Below are 21947 nucleotides of genomic sequence, written 5' to 3'. Positions count from 1 at the left end.
CTGTTTGCTATGAAGAATTTAAGGACAAGAATGAGTGTTAACAACTTATTGTTTGCACGATTTTCATACTGAGTGCCTCCTGATATGGCTACTAAGGAACAGCACATGCCCAGTTTGTCGAGCAATCTATCCTTTTGCATTATTCGCCCGTTTTGAAACGGAAACGTCAACGTGAGCACAACATATTGGAGGATAATTGTAAACATCATAAGCACAACATAGTGGAGGCCAGCTTTTAAAAATTGTAAATGTTAACTTGTTTGATTCGGCACATATGTAATTACTGAATTGAACATCCTGTAGTCATCTTTAATGTATACCAATTGCTCTATGTGGGAAATGGAAACATGTTGATCCGATGAGAATAAATAATTGAAACTAGCAAAAATATTAGTTACTTTTCAGTTACATTAATGTAAAAAGAACACGAGATTGCACTTAATATTTTTTCAGCATTGCAGCTCTATCAAGCAGGATATAAATTATCACAAATCAAACAATAATGCCCTTCAACGCGTATCAGGTCTGCTAGGCTATTGGACTTAAAAAAATTTGGTTGCCCATTAATATTTCAGGCCACGCCCTTTTGCCTCTCTAGCTTTGTAAAATTAAGCAGGATAGGAGAGAGGAAAAGCCATTCAAGCTAATGTACATTTACTTGTTGTTTCTTGCAGGCCGAAATCTTTCAAGTTAAATAGAAGATTTTGTGAAGATCAAGACGAGATCTCTTTGCTTCAGTTTGTAAACAATTGACTCCCAAGAGTAACTATTGAAGTACCTTCTCCCATAACAGTTGTGTGCATCTGCTCCTTCTCAAGAATCCTTTCAAGATCCAACACGACTGTTTCCATCGTTGGCCTATATCGACCAGGAAAACTCATGCATCTCAATGCTAACTTGATCAAATCCCTCATTACCTCCGCCGTGAAGCTTCCCAGCAGCCTATGATCCACTAATTGGTCTGAACTCAGCTGTTTCTCAACCTTTTGCCGAGTTCAAATAATCATTCAGTGTAAGGATGATATATGATACAGTCTATTAACAGGTAGAAAAATTGAAATTTTGGTTCTTTACCCATTCAAGTATACTTTGGTTTGATCCAAATTCATCTATATGTGAAGCCTCCTTTCCAGTTATGAGCTCTAACAGGAATACTCCAAAGCTGTAAACATCACTTGTCTCACAGAGAATTCCAATTTGGTTTATCCTAAGCATGGAACAGAAAACGAATCAAAAAAGTGCTTAAAAGTCAAGTTTTTTTACTCTGGAACTTCAGATGGCAAATTGCTATTTACTCTGGATCTCTAAAAGCATTGACAGAACTCAGGCCAGAAGGACCTGCATCATCAATTTTCTCGAGTAGCTTCAGAATCCCCGCGTCTGCAACTTTAGCAATGAAGTCCTCATCAACCAAAACATTAGCTGTTTTAAAGTTCCCGTGGATTATTGAAGGGCGTTGGCCATGTAAATGACTTAAACCTGTTACAGTCAATAACAATTTTAGAGCCATCTTTGTTTCTGTTTCTCATTCTTGATTTAATCAGAACTTTTATCTCGAACGAGTTTATTGATATACCTTTGGCTGTTCCAATAGCAATAGATAACCTTTGCTTGAATTCTAGCTTTGTTGCAGAGTCCTTTCCTGTATCTAACAAGAGAACTAATCAGCTTTGATATATAATGAGTAATATAATCAAAGGCTCTTTACTCAATAGAGCCATACCATACAAGTGATTGCACATGCTTCCATTTGGAAAATACTCAAAAACCAGCATTGAGTATCCACTGTCTTGGCAGTAGCCTAAAAGATTAACCAGGTTGCGGTGTTGAATCGTTGATAAATAAGCCACCTATTATTGGAAATGCAAAGTTTAGTGATTAACACTTGGATATATAATTGAATTTGATTGTTTCAAGATTGCTTCAACTCTTGTATTGAATTGATATTAAGCTTGTTTCTTGAAGTTCTAGTCTCTACTTCTCTTTTTTGTTAAAATAGGAAATATGAAGTGAAAATATGAGAAGGATAGTACATTATCCATTTCTTGTTATCACTCCCTTCTCTATATGTTCAATTAAACAATCAGCCCCTTCAATATCTAGACATACCTCTTCATTAAACTCCTGTTTAGGATTCCCCGAACGCCTTTTTATAGCCACCACAGTTCCATCACAAAGCAATCCTTTGAAAACTAGACCAAAACTCCCACAACCAATGAGATTGCCCTCATCAAAATTTCTTGTGGCTTTCTCCAACTCTTCCATTCTGAACTGCTTAAAAGATGGGCTTGGTCCTCCCCTTTTCAGCTCCATTGTAACTATTTTGGTCAGTACATTTAGCAGAAAGTAGAGTTAGCAGGGCAAATTTTTAGTGCATCTCCATTGCTATAGTAAACTAATGATGATTTTTTTCTACATTACCTACTGCAGATGGATCTGAAGAAGCACTGTCTGAATTCTTATTTGAATTCTTCCTGTTGCGAAACGCGCAAAAGCATAAAAAGAAAATTACTCCCAAGAGGACAACTGCCCCTCCAATTCCTCCTCCTATAGCTGCAAATGAACTTGCCATCCAAGAAAATCATCCAACTTATTTGAACATTAATTGACACTTGTGTTGATATGTATCAATGAAGAAACTTTCAAGTCAAAACTACTGCTGAAAAAGCTGAATTTTTTTTCATAAAGATGAATATAAAGGTACCAAATTAAACTCCATTATGAAAAATCAGATGAAAGTGGTGGTCCTCTTGATTGGAAACTTATGTACTAGAAAAGTAATTGCTGAGGAAGGACATGACAAAATTTTTGAGAAATGTCAATTAATTGATTTCAAGAATCCATTTGGGAAACAGAAACTATGGTAAGGAAGCAATGCTGCCAATTTCCTTTGTATTCAGACAATTCATTGGCTAATTTCTTATAGTACCCCACTTTCTTGTCCATGCATTTACACATACAAATATGTCATTCAAGAAAAGAAGCTCCACCACAGTTGAAGAACCCCTTCTTTTTATAACCAACAAAGAATCTCTTGTTTTTTTCTTTAACTTTTTTCCTTGGCCTGCTGCTATGTAAATATAAGAAAAAGAGGACTTATTATTTATAGCTTTCCTCAGATTCTGCCCTCTCTTTACACCAATTCAGTTAAGATTACATACCTTGTCAGTTGTACAAGTACTTTTTGATTCCCTTGTGTAGAAAGATAATTGGCATAAAGGTGTCTAAGATTTCCCACACAGCAAGAATATCTTATAATAAGATAAAATCTTGAATGCGTTAAATTTGTCTCAGTGTGACCTGTAGATCAGGGTTCGAGTCGTGGAAGCAGCCACTAAGGGTGTATCTCTGTCTACATCACAAGGAGTACTGCCCTTCCGCGAATCATGCGTAAATATGGAATACTTTGTGCACCAGGTTGCCCTAAATATAAAATGGGAGTTTCAGACTGCAAGATAAGACTGCGTACTAGACCCTTGTGGTTCGGCCATTTTTCGAACCTCATGCATAGCAGGAGCTTAGTGCACCGTGTTGTCCTAAAAGATAAAATCTTTATAAGGGTGTTAGTTACAAACCTCAAATTTGACATGAAATTACCAATAAAAATGTGCTTTTAGTAAAGTCTTGGAACTTTTCAAAATAGGAAAAGAAGGAAGAAAAGGTTTCATCCAATCTGAGGTAGCTGTAACTGATAGTAAAAAAGTTTGTCTTTACTAGGTTAGGAACAGTAAGAAAAAACTAACTTTTACTGGACAGACAAAATAATTGAAAGGGAATCAAAAGAAAAGGTGAAAAAATCAATCCAAGTCTTTTCCTTGTATCCACACTATCAGCCTTTTTGCCTTCTTTTTCTTTGTATGACCTGGAAAGAAGAGAGTATCTGTTTATTAATTTTTGTTGGCAGAATGAGGCATCACATCATTACAGATCATGACAGCTGAGCAAATAAGACATTCCCCACACCCAAATCCATACACACAAATTGCTGCTGGAATTGCTTGTTGGCTTCTTTTATATTACACCTAAATAAATTTAGTGTTGCAGGGAACATACAACAACCAAAAAAAAAAAGTACTAGAATTTTACAAATAGGGTTTGGGGAGTATAGTGTATACGCAAGCCTTACTCCTATCCTTAGGGTTCGTTTGGTACGAAAGATAAGGGATAATTAATCTCGGGATTAAATTTGAGATAAGTTTATCACATGTTTGTTTAGAATAAAATTGTGGTATAACTAATTCCGAGATTAGTTATCCCGGGATTGTAGTATTTTTTTAATCCCCATGGGAGAATAGGATAACTAATCGCGGGATAATTAATTATGGGATCACTTGTTTCCCAACCAAACGACCCCTTGGAAGGTAGAGAGTCTGTTTTCGATAGACTTTTGACTCAAGAAAATTGTTCCATGGAACATAATGCACATTGAATTTAAGTTTTGTACAATGTTACGAAATATTTACACTATCAGTGTAATTTGACGACTCTAATACCAAGTCATGTCTAGTGAAATCACACATCCTTGATTTTCTGGTGACTTGATTGTTTATTGTTTTATATTAGACCTAAATCTAGTGTTCCGGGGAACATAATGCACATTAAATTTTAAGTTTTGTGCAACGTTACAGAATACTATAATTTGACTGACTCTAATACCAAGTCATGCTTAGTGAATACCAAGTCATGTTTACAGTATCAGTTTAAGTCGCCTCTATATTTACCTCTTGTTAAGTTGTTGGCATTTACCTTTTCTTTTTTCTTTTTTCTTTTTTTACCCCCAAAGGCTGGAGATTAGAAGGGTGTAGAGGTACTTGTATGGAAGATTCTTGAGCTGTAATATTCTCTGTCCATTTTTGTCTTGCTCTGTCTCATTTATAAGTTTTGTTATATTCTTATGAGTTTTTGTCTTTTATTTTAGGAGGAAGAGGGAGGGAGCTACAGTGTACAACACAAAGGGATTGGTAGACAGTAGACACAGTCTTGCTTGGTTGAAATCCTCCAACAATATCAAGCCCACAGGTGGGATGTAAACACAGTGAACAGGCGGAGTGAGGATTTGAAGTTCAAGAATTCGGATGCCACTAACTATTTGAGTTACTGAATTCGGAATTTAATATTTGTACATATATCGTATATATTTTATAACATATATTTGAGTTAAGATCCAAACAAAAAATTATTAAATTCAGCCGAACTCATATCTTATATGCTAGCTCTGTCCCTAAGTATGTCGACAGCATGTGCAATTATTCCCAAGTTTCATTAATTTGAGCAATTTGAATAAAAGAAAATGACGCAAAAACGAAAATAAATTTGGAGAGGGGTACAAAACCAATTGGCCCCAAAACTAGCCATAAAGAGGAGAAAAGTTAGAAGTCTCTAGTCAAGAAAGTAGCCTTAAAGAGGAGAGTAATGTTGGAAAATTGAAAATCTCAAAAGAGGGTGTTGCTATCAATTTGCTGTCAGTGTCTTTTGCAGCTAGTAGGGATATGTCTCTGGTTATACATATTGTTCTTCTCAGCCAATATGAGTTGTTTTAAAAGCTGAAGGTACTTTATAAATAAACCATAATGTATATGCAGTCGAATGTAATTGGTTACCAACTCTAGTGGTCCTAAGTCCCATTTATTACTTTAATATTTATCTTGGTTTTTCTCTGCCTCATTCAATCAACGAACTACACCTCAATCTTAAAGTTTTTATTATAAGAAATTATTTGAGAAAGAGAAGTGAAAAGGGCAAATCTGAAACTTCTATTTTGATGCACAAATGATAAAAATGAAGGAAATAAATTTGTTAGAAAGAAAACTACTCGACGAAGAAGATATGAAAAGAAGATCTAAAGATTTTAATTGGAGAATGAGGTAGAATGAAAATTTGCAAAAACAGAAGAAATTTATCAAATGAGACAAGAACTAGAATCAAACTCAACTAAGTACTCAGTGAAGCTTTTCTTAGTGTTTCCTTTCCTTCTCTTTTTCTGTTTCTGATAATAAGTCTTCCCATTGCTTCCTTGAACAACAAACTAGCATATCTCTTGCACACTTTGGTTTTTGACTTCAATCAGATTCAGAGAGATTAATCATAGTTACCTGAATTCTAGACTTTAGTTTCGAGCAGCAAATCAGTTTCACGTTGATAAAAATCAACAAGTTCATGAAAAGCAGAAAATACTTGGCCACAGCCCACATATATGCAGACAAAGTTTTGAACCAAAAGGCAGAGATGATACAAGAGAGCAGCTTTCCTGACATAGCTTTTCATTAATAGACTTCTAGTAAACATGCTCAATTTTTATGGGGTATGCCCACGGAACCAAGCAACATCCAAATATCTGTTTGCTACACAAGATTTCAAACTTACTTTTGGAGGTTTTTTCATCATCCAAGACAGACTACCTAATGACAGCATAGTTAGCCACTTCCCATTCACACAACTAAAGAAAAGCCAAATTCTCTACATAGAATAATCTATTCTGCAAACTAGGATCCGATGTTAGTGCAATTACAGATGATTCGCTCTTTGAATCTTTCATCCTTCTTCTTGGGGTTCTTCCTCTTCCTGGAGAAGATTTTCCCTGTTGTCATGGGCCCAGAAACCACGCACGTCTATTAGCATGCTTGCAACGGTGCCACCTTGTTTGCATGACAATAAATCAGCCAGTGTTATCCTCAAAGCATCAGCCGGCTTCACCATATCCCATATTTCATCCCTTACATCCTCGATGCAGAGTTCATAGTTCCCTCCTTCAATCCATTTTTGATGGACATCTCTGTTTTTTTTAATACAAATAACATTCCATATCAGAAATGGACCACTATAATGGAATGCTCAGTGATACAAGAAGAAATCTGATTGTAAGACATAAAATACTTGGCCCTATTTGGATGATGTAAAATGATTTTTGGTGTTTCGTCGGACATAAAGTTGGTGCAATATAATATAATGGAGAGTGGAGGTGGGGAGTGTTTCCATTTACAGAAACATAATTTTCAGTTCTAGACAACCAAATACAAAGAATTTCATTAAGGAAAAACATTTTACATCATACCAAATAGGCCTTTATCTGGACACTGGAAGAAATTCAATAACTAGGTTGAGATTCTACACATAGATGGTCAACCTAAGACCGTCTAAACTTTCATGAGTTCTTGTCCTCTTATCCGCATCCTTTTTGGTGTACAGGGGAGTGGTAAATAGTAGTGGTAGCGTATAGAATCAAATAAACACTTCAGTCTATTGAGTGGCTGATAATTCAATGAGCTTATGTATCTGGTTATTTGAGACTTGCAGCACTATCTCAGGAACCACAAGTAGGAAATCCCAGAAACTCTTTTTAGGAAGATTGAATCGGGATACATCTCAAACTTAACTGTGATCCCTTCTTTCTCTTCCATATTTCATTTTTCCTTTTCTCAATTTGGAATAACAAATACGAAACAACTATGTACTACTGACTAGACAGGTGGAGAATTCCTCATAGCAAAAATACAACTACATGTTCCTTTTACCTGAATAGCGTGTGAATATCAGCTGTAGTTAGGAAACCCCTTCCATTGAGATCAAGACACCTGAACAAATATGTTAAACCCTCTGGAGCATCCTTGTTTTCCAGGGCTAGTACGAAGTCAAGAAAGCTTTCAAAATCCATTTCACGGGCATTGCCGCCTCCAATTTTTCCACGCCGAACGTGCTCGTCAAAAACTAGCAATTACACAAACCAAAAAAAGTTCACGATAAATACGAATTCAATCCTAGGACTATATAAAAGCTATAGGAGGTTTAAAAATAAAAGCACCCAGATGACTTCTGACTGTAAAAATGGGAAATGCACATTGGTATGAGATAAAACCTTATGAGATAACAAGAGAGTTTAGATGAAAGGGGGAAAGAGCTTTCTCTGGTAGTCCGCTGCATCAGGTTACAAGCAGCAAGACAAGGTGGAAAAGTAACATGATGTGGCTGAAGTTCGTTTGAAATGTTTGTGTTATTTCCTTGAGGAGAAGGCAGGATAACTTTAGGTCATGTAAATGGAAAACTTCAGGATAATCCATACCAAAAAGGGCGAAAATCCTTTAATATCCAGAAGATAAAGAGTGGTGTTGGGCTGTTCTCTGGAGCCTGGGCTGTAGATACTGTAAACATGACCTATGGAGGGAAAGATTGCAGCAATCAAGTGGGCAACTATACTGATGATGGAGGTAATGTTAGTGTTTAGATTACACTATTGGTAGTGCCTATAGGATATATGAGAACATAATCAACTGCTTGACCAGTGCTAATCCTGTCTTGCAATATTGATAATAAATTGGAGAAATAGACTCAACATCCAGTGAGAAAACCCTTGATAGTGGTGCCAGATTGGAGTACCATGACAGCAGCAACTGGCAGGGATCTCCCTAGGTGAGACAGCTCACCCATCCTGGAGCCTATGCCCACTGCCCTTTGAAGATGGTGCCAGATTGGATTACCATGACAGTGGCAATTGGCAAGGAACTCCCTTGGTAAGACAGCTCACCCATCTTGGAGCCTATGTCCCATGGTGACCCCCAGTATCAAAAAGAAGAAACATGGCTGAATCCCTACCTAGTTTAGAATGGAGAGAAATCTCAAAGCATCAGATTCCTAGGTCTAGTGACAGGTAGGTGAACATGCAAAGTGTCTATCTCAGACAGCAAGGTTTCAATGTGAACTACGGGAGTGACTCCTATAGGATTTCAAGCAATAATTGCAGAAAGTGAAAGAAATAGTTAGGAAAAGAGACCACAGCTGCAGCAGACCACACAACTGAAACATCCCATAGATCCTCAAGAAAGATACATCAATGATACATAAGCAGACTCTCAGTTTTACCTCTTTCAATGAAGATATCTGTTAGTGTACCATCAGCATATTCCCTTAGCTCCTGCTTGCTCAATGTTCCGTTCATATCTTTATCAAGAGCAAGAAACATGTCTGCATAATTCATATAAGCATATTGATCTTAAGGAAGGCAGAAGAGAATGAATACCCAGAAAAACAAAATTAAACAAAAGAGAAACACACACACACACACACACACACAGAGAAAGAGAGGAAGAGGAGGAGAATCAGAAGAAAAAAAAGGAGGGGGAGGAAAAGAATAAGGAGAAAAAAGGGGAATAATAGGAAAGATGTGTGAGCGTAACTATTCTGGGGATTGGGATATACCATGCTGTGATTCCCACAACAACCACATTAGCAAGTATTTGGACATATAACTACCTTTTTTTCTCCATTAAATGCCGTTTATACTTGATTCTCCACCAGCCCATGTATAAAAGTTATAACCAATCTTGTAGCATGACCAAGTATTGAGAAAATTGGAAGCACTAAACTGACAACCTTTGTTTCCTATCAACTTAAAAGAAATTAAGAGAACATACATTTTGAGGCCACGATAATTACTTGTATACCTTACAGTTCTGTACTTACAGCACGTACTATGTGGAACTGTACTCATTCAAAGGGGAATACTGTATCAGAGCTGGTTAAACTAGCAGACAATATGATCCAGGCGGCAGGAACCTTTGGAACTATAACATAAAACATACTAGTAGTACTGGTAAGAGTCTCCCACATAATACGTGTGGATTCGATTCTAAATGTCTCCCCTCTCCCATTCCCAGATCCCCGATGTAAAAGAAAGACAGCTCCAATGGAAGCTGGGTAGAAGGAAAGCAGTAAACAAAACATGACATGGATCTGCTTCAAAATTAAGAAATTCAGAGCACTGACCACATATGCGCTGTGCAGAAGTTAGGGAAAACCAGTTTTCAGCTTGTTCTGTGTCAGTAACTTCTTCTTCAGTTTCCTAGCACAAAAATAATGTGAACATATCATCCTCAAAGTAAAAGTTAAACTGATGCAAAAGCAGATTCTTACTTTTAGAACAAATAAGGAACTATAAACAGTTATATGTTTCTCCTGCAGAATACAGTGAAAACTTTGCAACAAAATAGTTTAGTGAACATCTTTGTACACGCAAAGGAGTAGCAGATTTTTTTTAAGTGTAGAGTGTAAACAAACTATTACTTCGAATCTAGGTGATAGTTTGTAAAAGTTGGTTTCTTAACAAAATTATGCAAATAATTTTGATAAAATTGTGCAAAATACTAACCGAGGACCATCACTTCACTTTTATGTGTTTTAAGTTCTAGGAACCAAAAAAAGTCCTGGGAACAGCTGAATAAAATAACTTCTACTTGTCAACCCACACACTTAAAGCAATAATATCAGCAAAATGCTAGGGTTGCAATATGTATCAGGAATTGAGGAAACAAATTTGAGATATAAGAGTGCTTTCCAGTATTTCGCCAAGTCTCGTTAGCTTATTAAATGATATTCTGACAATAGCTCATTTGGAAAGCATTTCTGGACTTAAATTGAATTAGTTAGGCAGAGAAAAAGCAACATGCAGGTTTGAATCTCCCATTCTGTCAGGTTTCTCCATCTTTTTTACATTCTAAGACGTTCAACAAACTCAACAATTGTCATCACTTTATTGTGTTCCTCAGTGAATCAAATTAAATTACTCAACTGAAGCTGAAACATGGCATCTGGAATACTAAAGCCTTCTTCATCCCCATCCCTCAAATTCCGTTTTATGGTGCCTTTCTAACAACCGGAAAGTGGACTAAGTGAGGACAGATAGTTTGATGTAAAGAATTCACACCTTAAATTTTGCTCATGGAGTTGCTACATGAAAGAAGTTAAATGTTCAAGGCTGATTAAAATGAAGGGTTATGAGGATTTCTTAAGGATTGAGAACAAAGCCCAATCAAAACTGTCACAAGGACAAATTACAGGTAGATTGCTTTACACTTGAGAGAACTTCTGCAGTATTTATCCGTAGCTCTTAAACCATGCTTACTTGCATAAAGTAGTAGTACACGACAAGAAGAAGTTACCTGGTGAAGTTCCATCAACTCCTGAAGACAGTTGCTAAGCAAAATCTTCTTTATGCATGCCTTACCTGTTGGGGTCCACATTGCACTTTTCAAGCTAAATTCAAGTAACAATTGTATAAAAGAGTTTATCTAGCAGCTCAAGATAATGCAAAGAATATCTAATGGATTGGGTATATAAAGCAAGAATATTTGTGCTTGGGAAATTATTGATTTGCGGGATTACAAAACAGCAGGAGTACCATATACAAAAGCTCGTAATATGAAAACAGTCATTAAAAACACAAACCTCGTCTATGAGGATCACAAAAGAAGAAAAACTTGTGTGCAGCTATACGGCAATACATTTGCACAAAAGCTGCTGGCATGTCTCGAAGCTGTGCTAGGTTAGGAATCAAGCCCCGTATATAGGCTTCCATTTCCTGGCCCCAAAAAAGAAAGTGCATGTGTGAATTCAATTTGTCCAAGTGTGTGCGCTACTTGCTAAGATAATAACTGTATAAGGCAAAAAACAAATAAATGTAAAGCATTGGAGTTGAGAATAGTGAAGAACCATACATGGGGTTGAAGGAAGCCATCAGAGTCTTCATCAAGCTCGCTCATGTCAATTCGGGCTTGAGTAAGTGAAACCTAAAAAAGCAGAGAAATCATATTAGAAATGTAAGAAATTTGACACAGAGAGCTTAAGACCTCTTCCTAATTTATTTTTAGCCAGCTCTTGAGAGAAGATGTGTCAACTCTTCCAGAGGAACAAGGAAATAACAAGTAGTATCAAATAACCAACTTTTCCAAAATTGAAAATATTGAAAGACCACACTACAACTTCTGTCACCAACATCTAAGTGAAATTTACATCTCGCAAGATGAACCCTCGTTAGAATAGCATGGCCAACCAGCCTGCCGGTAGGTAGTTTTCACAGGATCTCTTTTAACTACAAAAAACTTCCAACTGTTTGTACAGTATAAATTCTTACAGAGACAGAATGCCTTACTATTCAGTAAACTTTACGTCCTCAACAGAAGCTCCTGTTCAAAATAAGTCCAAATAGCAATATCTCAAGACCTGCAAATAACGTATTAACTCAACTATAGAATTGGAGGACGGCCAATTCACAGTGCCCTGGTTTTTTCTTTTTCAGATAAAATAGAGTTGATTTATGTGGTTCAGAGGGGTGCAATCCTACAAGGTAAAATTCACACTCACTACTCCAGCAGAATCTTATTTATGTTTTTTCTTCTTTTTATTTTATTTTAGTTCCATCACATTTTCCTTCTTTTCCTTCAGGAAGACCGCAAGACAAAGACACAGAAACACATACACGCACATATCGTGTTTTTTTATAAGGTAATTTTATTTACGTTATCTCTTTCTTTAGTCCCTTCACATTTTTCCTTCTTTTCCATCAGGAAGACCGCAAGACAAAGACACAGAAACACATACACGCACATATTGTGATTTGATCATTCCAACAAATTAGGATCAAAGGTTGTTTACTTAACTGGTACAATGTTTTTTATTCACAAAAGAAGTGAGTTTCATCAGGGGTACAAACAATGCATTGAATATATGAATTTCGATATACAAAGCAAGCAGATTGAACAACCTTAAAGCTTATGAATAAACCAATAAACAGTCAAATTTCGGTGTATAAAAACGCAAACAGATTCAATATACTTCCACCATGCCAGGGACAGGGAAGTATATCTGAGTGTATTTAAACATTGTGGAGGAAGAAAATTAAAGCTAAAAGGACTTTGCAGGTACAGGTTGATAATACTCACTGTGCGCATCACATAAAGGTAAAACGGCAGAATGGCAATTCTCCCTGATTCATCTTTCTCAAACTTCATGAAATTTGAAGGACTGAAGAAGCGGCGACATTTAGGCCCTATTTGTTCTGTACAGACAGAGGCAATGTGGCAAAAGTCTTCATAATTCATCTAAACAAGACAAAGAATCACTTTCTCAGCATGCTTACAGATGTTGCTAGAAAACAAAGAATTAATATATATAGTAACAATAATATAACAACAACAGTAAATAAATGAAGAACTTTTTTTGTCTGTTGTAATAAATGAAGAAATGTTTTTGTCTGTTTGTCTCAGATGGTTCAGAATGATCTCTATGGTTAATTACTCTAAGAACAAAGCACAAAGTAAGTGCAAAAGACATAAATGAGAAGCAATTGAGGAAGTTGAAGATATAGTCAAGCAATCAGACAAACACATCAATGAGGAGCAAAAAACAAACATCTGAAGAATGAGATATACCACCCATAAGCACTTAATACCTATTTCATCACTACATTCAGGTTTAGTACTAGCTGACCAAAGTAACGGGAAGTAGGTTAGGATTCAAGCAACTACAATGATTTGGTATGACAGCCTTTTTTTTTAATTGTGTGATTTAGTATGACAGCCATGTGGCCAAAATATCGAAACAGTGAGGACTCGAACTTTTTCCATTCTAACACTTGTGAATTATAGTCTCAAACTCTAAGTTCAACCAATAGTATGCTGCTGACAGTTTTCTGAATGATACACCCATGTGTAGGTGATTCTGAGAGAGGAGAGACTCCCAAAGAGGATCTGACTTGGCGCTGGTTTTTTTTTTTTTTTTTTGAGCTGGAAAATCGAAAACTGACTTGGTGCTGGTTATAAAATTTGAAATCAGGAAAATAAAGTTATTGTCTAACCTTTTCTGCACCAGTTGCATCATCGATCACACAGTTCTCTCTTAGGCAGACCCACATAGCATCCAAATCATCAGCATTTAGCAAAAGGTCAGATTGTTTCTGAACAAATAAAAGAAGTTAATTAACTCTATACATTTTCACAGACATGAACTATAAAAATATCAACTATCCCAGTGACCCTGTTTTCTAAAAATAGGTTAAGATACTAGTCATCAATATCAACATGATGATAGCCATCAACAAGAAAAACAAAACCCCCTCAGCAACAGCAGAGAAAAGCTCCTTGGCCAAGAGCACTGGAAGACTGGATCCCAATGCTTGACGCTTTACAACCAGTGACCATATGCAAACTAGGAAAAGGGTATTAATACCTTTAAAAATCGGTATTTTGCCAGCCGCTGAACCCTATGACTAATAGATCCTTCTTCAGGTTTCTAAAAAGGAGAAAAAAAGACAGAAGTATCAAGGATGAGAGTAGGATATAAGGTAGAAACATCGCGAGTTACACTATCATCTAAGAATGCAATGTGATACCTTCTTATAGAAGCTAGGAATAGTGCCAGCTTCAGCACTCTTTTGTTGCTTGTCCTTAAAAATATCTAGCAAGATTCTTTTTGTTTCAAGCTCTGAAATGAAAACATGAAGATATAGTCAGATAACGCATACTGCACATAGATTCATGATTTACAGAACAGCGACAGATTTGCATATCAAGGGAAGTGTTAAACCAAACCAAATCATAACAAGAAAGTTTTGAAGCAGAATATACACAACAACAATAACAACAACAACAACAACCCAGTATAATCCCACTAGTGGGTTGCTCTAGTGGTGAGCACCTTCCGCTTCCAACTAAGAGGTTGTGAGTTCGAGTCACCCCAAGAGCAAGGTGGGGAGTTCTTGGAGGGAGGGAGCCGAGGGCCTATCGGAAACAGCCTCTCTACCCCAGGGTAGGGGTAAGGTCTGCGTACACACTACCCTCCCCAAACCCCACTAGTGGGATTATACTGGATTGTTGTTGTTGTTGTCTTTGAACGTGCGTTGCACATCTCATATCATTATTATAAAGTATGTATTGCAAAATACTGAATTTAATCATATGCATACTTTAAGAATTGTTTTTAGTTATAAGGGAATTTGGACACACATTATTTGCAATTCAATATTTATTTTACAATTTTATCTATTATTTTAATTTTAATTTTAGTTTTAAGAAAAAAAAAATTGGACCTAAAATACACCTAAAGCCAATATAGGAGAGGAAAAAACTAAACAAATAAATTGGCTGAAAAAATGCCAGCTCTGAAAATGGAACCTAAATTGTTACATAAAAATAAACCATCCTGAAGCAGCGACAAACTTGGAGTCACTTTGAAACCATTGGACACAAGTGCATATTGATTACAGTCGCCCACTTGAACTTTGAATGGACCTTTGATCAATAGAAAGTAAGTACACTACCACAGAGCGTTCTTTGCTCTGAAGGCATGAAATGCATGATAATATGAGAGAAACTCATCGTTACAATAATTTTTTCTGCTTTCTAATGTGTAAAAAAATAATAGCCCGGTGCACAAAGCATCCCGCATTCACGCAGGGTCCGGGAAAGAGCCGCACTCCAAGGAGCTGTAATGTAGTTGCGTGCGTAAATAAAACAAATGAGTGAAAACCGTCAAATTACTTGTGAATCTGTGATATCATATTACTCATTATTTATCTAAAACAACAACTAGGCCTCAGTCTCAAACAAGTTGGGGTCGGTAAACGAATCTCCATTCCTTTCATTATCCTCAACTCATATCATCGTCATTACCGACATAAAATAAAAGGGCAAGTAAACGTCATTACCAAAATAAAATAAAAGTGCAAGTAAAAGATAAAAACAATAATAGTAACAAATAGAAGTTCTCTACCAAGTCTAAAACCTATTCCCAATTAGTAGTTATCACATATATGGATTTTCCTCTTCTATTGTGCCCTACCTTTAGCTAAGTTTGCATTTATTCTAAAGATTTGTAGATCTTTCGAGATCACTTTCTTCCATGTGATTTTAAGTCTACCCCGTCCTCTTTTAACACCTTCCCCCAGGACCCCCACCATAGTTTCACACCTATGGACCGGTACATCTGTAGGCCGATGCAGGACATGACCAAACCATCTCAAGCGACCTTCTCTTATCTTATCCTCAATGTGTGCTAGTTGCTTGCACCTTCTGGCGAATACGGTTATTTTTAATCTTATCTAATCTTGGGTGACCGCAAATCCATCTTAGCATTTGTATTTCTACAACACTCATCTTGTGGATATGTTAAACTTTAGCAACCAAACATTTACTACCATATAATATAGTTGGCCGTACAGTTGTTCTATAGAACTTACCTTTCACTTTGGTAGGCATTCTTCTATCACATAATACCCTAGTAGCACTTTTTCATTTCAACCATCCGGTTCTAATTCTATAAGTAACATCTTCATCTATCATTCCATTCTCTCGAATCAGCGAGCCTGGATATCTAAATCGTTTGTCGTTTAGCACCACAATTCCATCTACTCTCACCTCAACTCCACTCTTCTCATGATGACTATACTTGCAGGTACCCAGCCTTACTTTTACTTATTTTAAAACCCTTACACTCTAAGGTGCTTCTCCATAGCTCAAGCTTGTGGTTGATACCCTTGTTAGTTTCGTCAATTAGCACAATATCATCAACAAATAGCATACACCATGGGACCTCATCTCGTATTGCGTTGATTAGCTCATCCATAACGAGGATAAATAAGTAGGGGATCAATGCAGAATGCTGGTGTGCTATGGGAAACTCTTTTGTATCTCCTACTATTGTTTTCACACTAGTGACAACTCCTTCATACATGTCATTTATGACATTTATATATTTAATGTGAATTCTTTCTTATCCATCACCCACCAAAGGACCTTTCGTGGTACTGTATCATATGCTTTCATCTTTCTTCCTTTCGCGATAAATTTTCATCAAACTTCTTAGCAAGAATACAACCTCTGTTGTAGATCCACTCATCCACCAGGCATAAATCCAAACTGGTTCTATGTTATTCCTGTTGTGTTCCTAAATTTACACTCTATCGCTCTTTCCCAGAGTTCCATTGTATGACTCTTGAGTTTAATGCCACGATAGCTCGCACAACTTTGAATATCTCCTACAGCTATCAAAAAACCAGCCGACCACAAAGTAGGATCTCACTAAGTCCCCTTGTGGTTTAATTAATCCTCCTCCATCTATCATTTACCTTCAAGCATTAATAGGAGGTGAACAACACGAATTCCCATAACTAAAATTAGCACAAAAAATATCACATATATAAGTTACCCTTTTGAGATCAACATGCATAGTAAATGATTGAATTTTAGGTCAAATAGATTCAATTTCAGCTTGTGACTGACTCCTCAAATCATCTTAGAAATTAAATCATTATACGCTTGTGGGATTATACCGGGTTTGTTGTTGACGTCATGAATTAACCTCACAAAAAGCATTGTAAAGTAAAACTATGTTGTGTGTGTGTGGGTTTTTTTTTGGGGGGGGGGGGGGGAGGGACAGTAAAAAAAAGGAAAATGCATAAACAAGTTGTAATAAAACCAAATGAAACCATGCAAACGGAAACTCAAATGCGTGAAGAGAGAGTGACTGACCCATCAGGGCTTCGGAGCCGAGGCCGGCGCCGGATCCGATGTATCTACGGAGGTTTCGGACCCAAAGCATAGAGGAAGCGGGAGGAATCTTTCGCTGCTGCGCCGAAGCCTCAGGACCTTCGCCATCGCTTGACCCACTGTACATTGCTTGAGGTTGAGCTGCCGAATCCACCAATTCAAATAACAGACAATTTTTATTTTTAACTGGAGAAATTTCTCAGAAATGGCGTGTTGATTTGACGAGTTTCAAACTATGGAAACCCTAGAAATGTAGTGAACCAGAAGCCTGTCGATTCGTTACTCTGTGGAGCTCGATCGGATGAGTCCACAGGGAGCGTGGCGCTATACAGAAGAAGAACAAAATCCAGACAACAAAAGAGAGGAATAATAAATTTACGTTTCGAAATTCAGTCCAGAAAAAAGAAAAAATAGTCCTCGGATATTTTGATGCTCCTATATTTTCTTGTCGTCAACTCATTTTTTTTATTTTTTTTTTTATTTTCGATAATTTTATTGGGTCAGATTAAATCTAAATTCAAAAGTTTCACATTAAAAAATAAAGTTTTGGAATACCCACGAAACCTTTTGGTTAATAATGATCAACTTATTTGTTGTTGTTTGCTCGCGGAAATAGTCTTTTCCTCTTTATACTTTGGCTTAGCACACATGCTACTAACTCGTGTACTCTTCCCAATATTTAAACACTTTTATAATTTGTAAAGGCCAAATACATGTATAGCTTCTTAAATAAATAAATAAAAAGTTTTATTTAGATACTTGAACACAAGTTAAATTATATTGTTTACTCGTAAAACGGTACAGTTTAATTTATACATTGTTTCTAGACAAGTGAACTAATTTGATCCTGAAATAATATAATAATTAAATAAATGTATAATACTTAGCCTTAAAATGTAGATTAAACAGCAGAGATGGCAGTTTTGGGAACAAAGTTTCCGGACACAGCAATTGTTTACCCGTAAAACGGTACAGTTGAATTTATATGTGGTTTCAAGACAAGTGAACTAATTTGATCCTGAAATAATGCAATAATTGAAGAAATGTACAATACTTAGCCTTAAAATGTAGATGAAACAGCAAAGATGGCAGTTTCGGGAACAAGATTTTCGGGTACATCAATGATGAGATTAAAAAGCGGAAAAGTAAGATTGTATTAAACTTTATATAGAATGTGGTGTAAGTTTTGCCTGAAAATTCGTGTCCCCTACAATTATAATTGGGCTAACTATTTATAGCTATGTCTATGGAAGGAGGTCATAGGATCGTTCCATCTTTTAATGTCAATTATGAGGGTCATTGATGAAGATGTAACGGTGAATATAAATGCTAAATTTTCTGTAACGGGTCGTCGCTCTTGATGCTACAGAATATTCCTTATTAAATGCTACCGGGCGCAGAGAATTTAATACACCTTTAAGAACATTATCCCTTCCGGTGACAAGCGGACTAGCTGTGTTTAATCTTCGCTCATCCCCGTCTAGGGTTCCACGTGTCTTTCCTTTAGATGACCACATGTCATATCATATTTCACCCTATACAGATAGTCCATCTGCTTTCCGGTGACATAACTTTGTGTTACCGGAAAGTTGGTAGAAACACTTTTTTGGTGGGAATTATTATAAATCCCTCTGAAAGCTTCTGACGGTTGATTAGACGCACGTCTCTCCGCATTTAATGCCCCAAACACGCGTCATCCCACGATTCAACACAATTTTTGCCGATTATCGAGGTAATAGAAATTTTGTGGAGATCTCTACAGATTCTTTCTTGTTTCATAACATTTCTTTCCTTTCCCTTTCGTCTATTTTTCTATGTCTATGCCATTTTAATACATAAAGTCACTTTCTAAATTTGATTTTGATTGGTTAAAAGAGTATAGCAAAACGAAGGAAAATGGGTCCATATCAACTCTTCAAGAATTATTTGGATCAGGTATGGTATTTAATATTTATCAACATCTTTTTCGATTTTATCTTCGTCTTCTCTGCTGCAACCCTACAACTCTAATTAATTTTTTATTGACTTGAATGTTGGGTTTTATGTATAGCTGGGTATAAGGATATTGAAGAATTTCAGTTGACGGTATCATCGTCGCCGTCTCTCCCAACTGTGATGGAGATTTTTACGGTTTGAGAAATGCTCTGATGGTAAATGTGAATTTGGGAAAGAAGAGAAATCGTTGGACACTCATAATTGATATTCGGCTTAAAGTATGTATATTTATATGCATATTGCCTCATATTTTACTCATGTTTCGTAAATTTCGGATATGTAATGTTATAAATTGTGTTAATTCGTGGTATTTTAATGTGTAGGAGTCATCCGGGGGTAATGTGGGACGAAAGTGCACGAGTTGAAGTACTAAGGAAACAAAATAAAAAATTGAAACAGTGTAGCGCCACAGGTAGCGTGGGGCGCTACATGTGGCCCAGTTTCCAGTAGGGCTGGGCATATATCGGGTAAAACCGATAACCCGAACCGTTAATTATTTATTAGGTTATAGGTATTGGGTTATTGGGTTAACGGTTCGGTAACCGTTTAGAATTTTTTCACTATTGGGTTATCGGTTTGGACCTCGGTTTGGCAATTCTGTTATTGGGTTAACCGATAACCCAATAAGGATTAACGAAATTACTACTTTACCCTTAAGTATATACATATGCAGATATGCTAGGGCTTCATTCTTTCCTATTCTTTCTCAGCCTCAGCCGCATTCTTCAAAGTTAAGACTCTTCACTCTTCAATTGCTTCACAGTTTACATTTCTTAGCCGCATTCTTCAGTTTCATCTTCATTCTTCGTGTAAGTTTTTAGTTGGTTCATCTTCATTGTCTACATGGAACTTCATTGTCTAGGAAATCGTAGAATCGGCTTTAAAAATGAAAAACTTCTGAGAATATTAATTGTAAAATCACAGAGAAAGTAGGTGTAGGATAAAACCAATATGTATTTTGTTCAGTTGCCTTATGTCTAGATTCTTTTAATTCGTTTTTTAAGATTTTGTCATGAAAATAGAACCTTACTGGTAGTGCATTCACCGATCAAAAGAAATTACTGGTACTGCAGTGTGCAGTCAGTAGTAACACATTTGATTAGAAACCCTAAACGTGTGGGCCGAGTCCTAGTCAAACCCGGAACGAATTAAGTCTTCAAAACTCGGATTGGGCTTGGCCTCAGGCCTGGCGTCGCCAGCCTAACGCTTGGAATTTGGCTGGCCTCGCTAGGCTAAAGCCTGGTTCAGCCTGGCCTTAGGCTGGCATCGCCAGGCTAAAGCCTGGTCCAGCCTGGCCTCGCTAGGTCTCTTCTTTTCACTGCTCTCGAGCACACTTTCAACGTTTAAGTATCCCTTTTGCTCTACTTTTATCTACAATTTACCTACACATAAAATAGACTCCATTATGCACAAATAAAGTATAATTTATCATTAAAGCATGTAAAATACAAGGCACATAATGTACGAAACTATGGAATTATAGCCACACATCAGATTGCATTGGAATAACCATGCATTACATTGCTCTTTTCTTTTTAACTTGAATTTGAACTATTAGTACTATGTTTGGACTTGTTAATCTTAAGGTGAAATTGCTACTACTTTGTATTATTATTAATGTGTTTGAACTATTAGTTGTGTTTGATTCTATCGATGTCATCCCTACTCTTTCAAACAATTGGACAACTGTTTGTAGTGTTGAACTATTAGTTGCAAATTTTATGGCTTAGCAGCAACATTATGTTGATGTTTGTAGTGTTGGAAACTAGAAAGTTGTAGCAGCAACATTATGTTGAATATTAGTTGCAGATTCTTTGTTCAATATAGTGTTTGATTATGTTTGTTGCAGATTCTTTGTTCAATGCAGTGTTGATTACGTTGAATATTAGTTGTCGATATAAAACTATTTTAGCACAATTGGTAAGACATGTGATACAACAACTATATTACAGGGGTCAGATTAAGTCAAAGCTAGCAGAAGATAGCATAATTAGTTGTGTCCACTGTCTAGAACTGATATAAAACTGTTTTATAAAACTGTTTTAGTTGTGGCCAGAAACGAGTTTTAAAACTGTTTTACTCTTCTCTTTTTTGCTTAACTCTAGATTGAGTTATCTTATCGGGTAAATCGATAACCGAACCGATAATGAACGATAACCGATTAACCGATAACTAATATCTTATCGGTTTGATTATCGATTTATCATATTTGTAAATCGATAACCGATATGCTAAACCGATAATATTCATAATTGAACTGAACCGACCGATGCCCACCCCTAGTTTCCAGAACCTCAAAAATCCCAGTGCCAGGGCTAGCGCCCCACGCTACCCCGGGCGTTGAGTGACGGAAAAGTATCCTACTTCGTCCAGGATAAGGTTATTTCGACCCAAGACGCTCCCAACTCGTATAAAAATAAGTTTAAACCTATTTTGGAGGGGGGACGACACTTGGAGAGGAAAATACACGCACGAAACACTTGGGAGCAAGGATTCTTAGTTTTTCTTCATTTTCTCTTCCTTTAATCTCATAATTTATTAGTTCTAGAGTTTTGGGTGCTACATGAACGTTGTAGTTTGAAGCTTAAATTATTCTTATTATTTTATCATATTGGTTTATTTATTCAATCTTATGCTTAATTA

The 21947-nt window shown here is 36.6% G+C and overlaps 2 protein-coding genes and 1 non-coding gene across 3 annotated transcripts; all 3 read right to left on the bottom strand.

Annotated features, from left to right (window-relative positions):
* Nucleotides 1-350: 350 nt before the first annotated feature.
* LOC107801974 (putative serine/threonine-protein kinase PBL22) lies at nucleotides 351-3305 on the bottom strand. The gene is made up of 8 exons (XM_016625403.2): nucleotides 3162-3305; nucleotides 2422-2564; nucleotides 2110-2318; nucleotides 1724-1850; nucleotides 1577-1648; nucleotides 1296-1479; nucleotides 1075-1207; nucleotides 351-983 (listed from the first exon to the last, which is right to left on the bottom strand). The coding sequence occupies exons 3-8, from the start codon at nucleotides 2311-2313 to the stop codon at nucleotides 735-737; spliced, it is 969 nt and encodes a 322-aa protein (XP_016480889.1). The 5' UTR covers nucleotides 2314-2318; nucleotides 2422-2564; nucleotides 3162-3305; the 3' UTR covers nucleotides 351-734.
* A 2938-nt stretch (nucleotides 3306-6243) lies between these two features.
* On the bottom strand, nucleotides 6244-17726 carry LOC107801975 (putative serine/threonine-protein phosphatase 2A regulatory subunit B'' subunit TON2). Its single transcript, XM_016625405.2, has 12 exons — nucleotides 17292-17726; nucleotides 14156-14247; nucleotides 13993-14055; nucleotides 13622-13720; nucleotides 12708-12866; nucleotides 11484-11555; nucleotides 11215-11347; nucleotides 10929-10993; nucleotides 9757-9832; nucleotides 8854-8955; nucleotides 7512-7704; nucleotides 6244-6772 (listed from the first exon to the last, which is right to left on the bottom strand). Exons 1-12 carry the CDS (start codon nucleotides 17434-17436, stop codon nucleotides 6532-6534), a joined length of 1440 nt encoding a protein of 479 aa, XP_016480891.1. The 5' UTR covers nucleotides 17437-17726; the 3' UTR covers nucleotides 6244-6531.
* On the bottom strand, nucleotides 7265-7382 carry LOC142169357 (small nucleolar RNA snoR104). The gene has a single exon (XR_012699062.1). It is a non-coding gene; the product is annotated as a small nucleolar RNA snoR104 (small nucleolar RNA).
* Nucleotides 17727-21947: the final 4221 nt, after the last annotated feature.

This window comes from Nicotiana tabacum, chromosome 14, assembly GCF_000715075.1.
Source record: "Nicotiana tabacum cultivar K326 chromosome 14, ASM71507v2, whole genome shotgun sequence".
NCBI classification, from domain to species: Eukaryota; Viridiplantae; Streptophyta; class Magnoliopsida; order Solanales; family Solanaceae; genus Nicotiana; species Nicotiana tabacum.
This window is presented reverse-complemented; position numbering and strand designations above follow the sequence as displayed.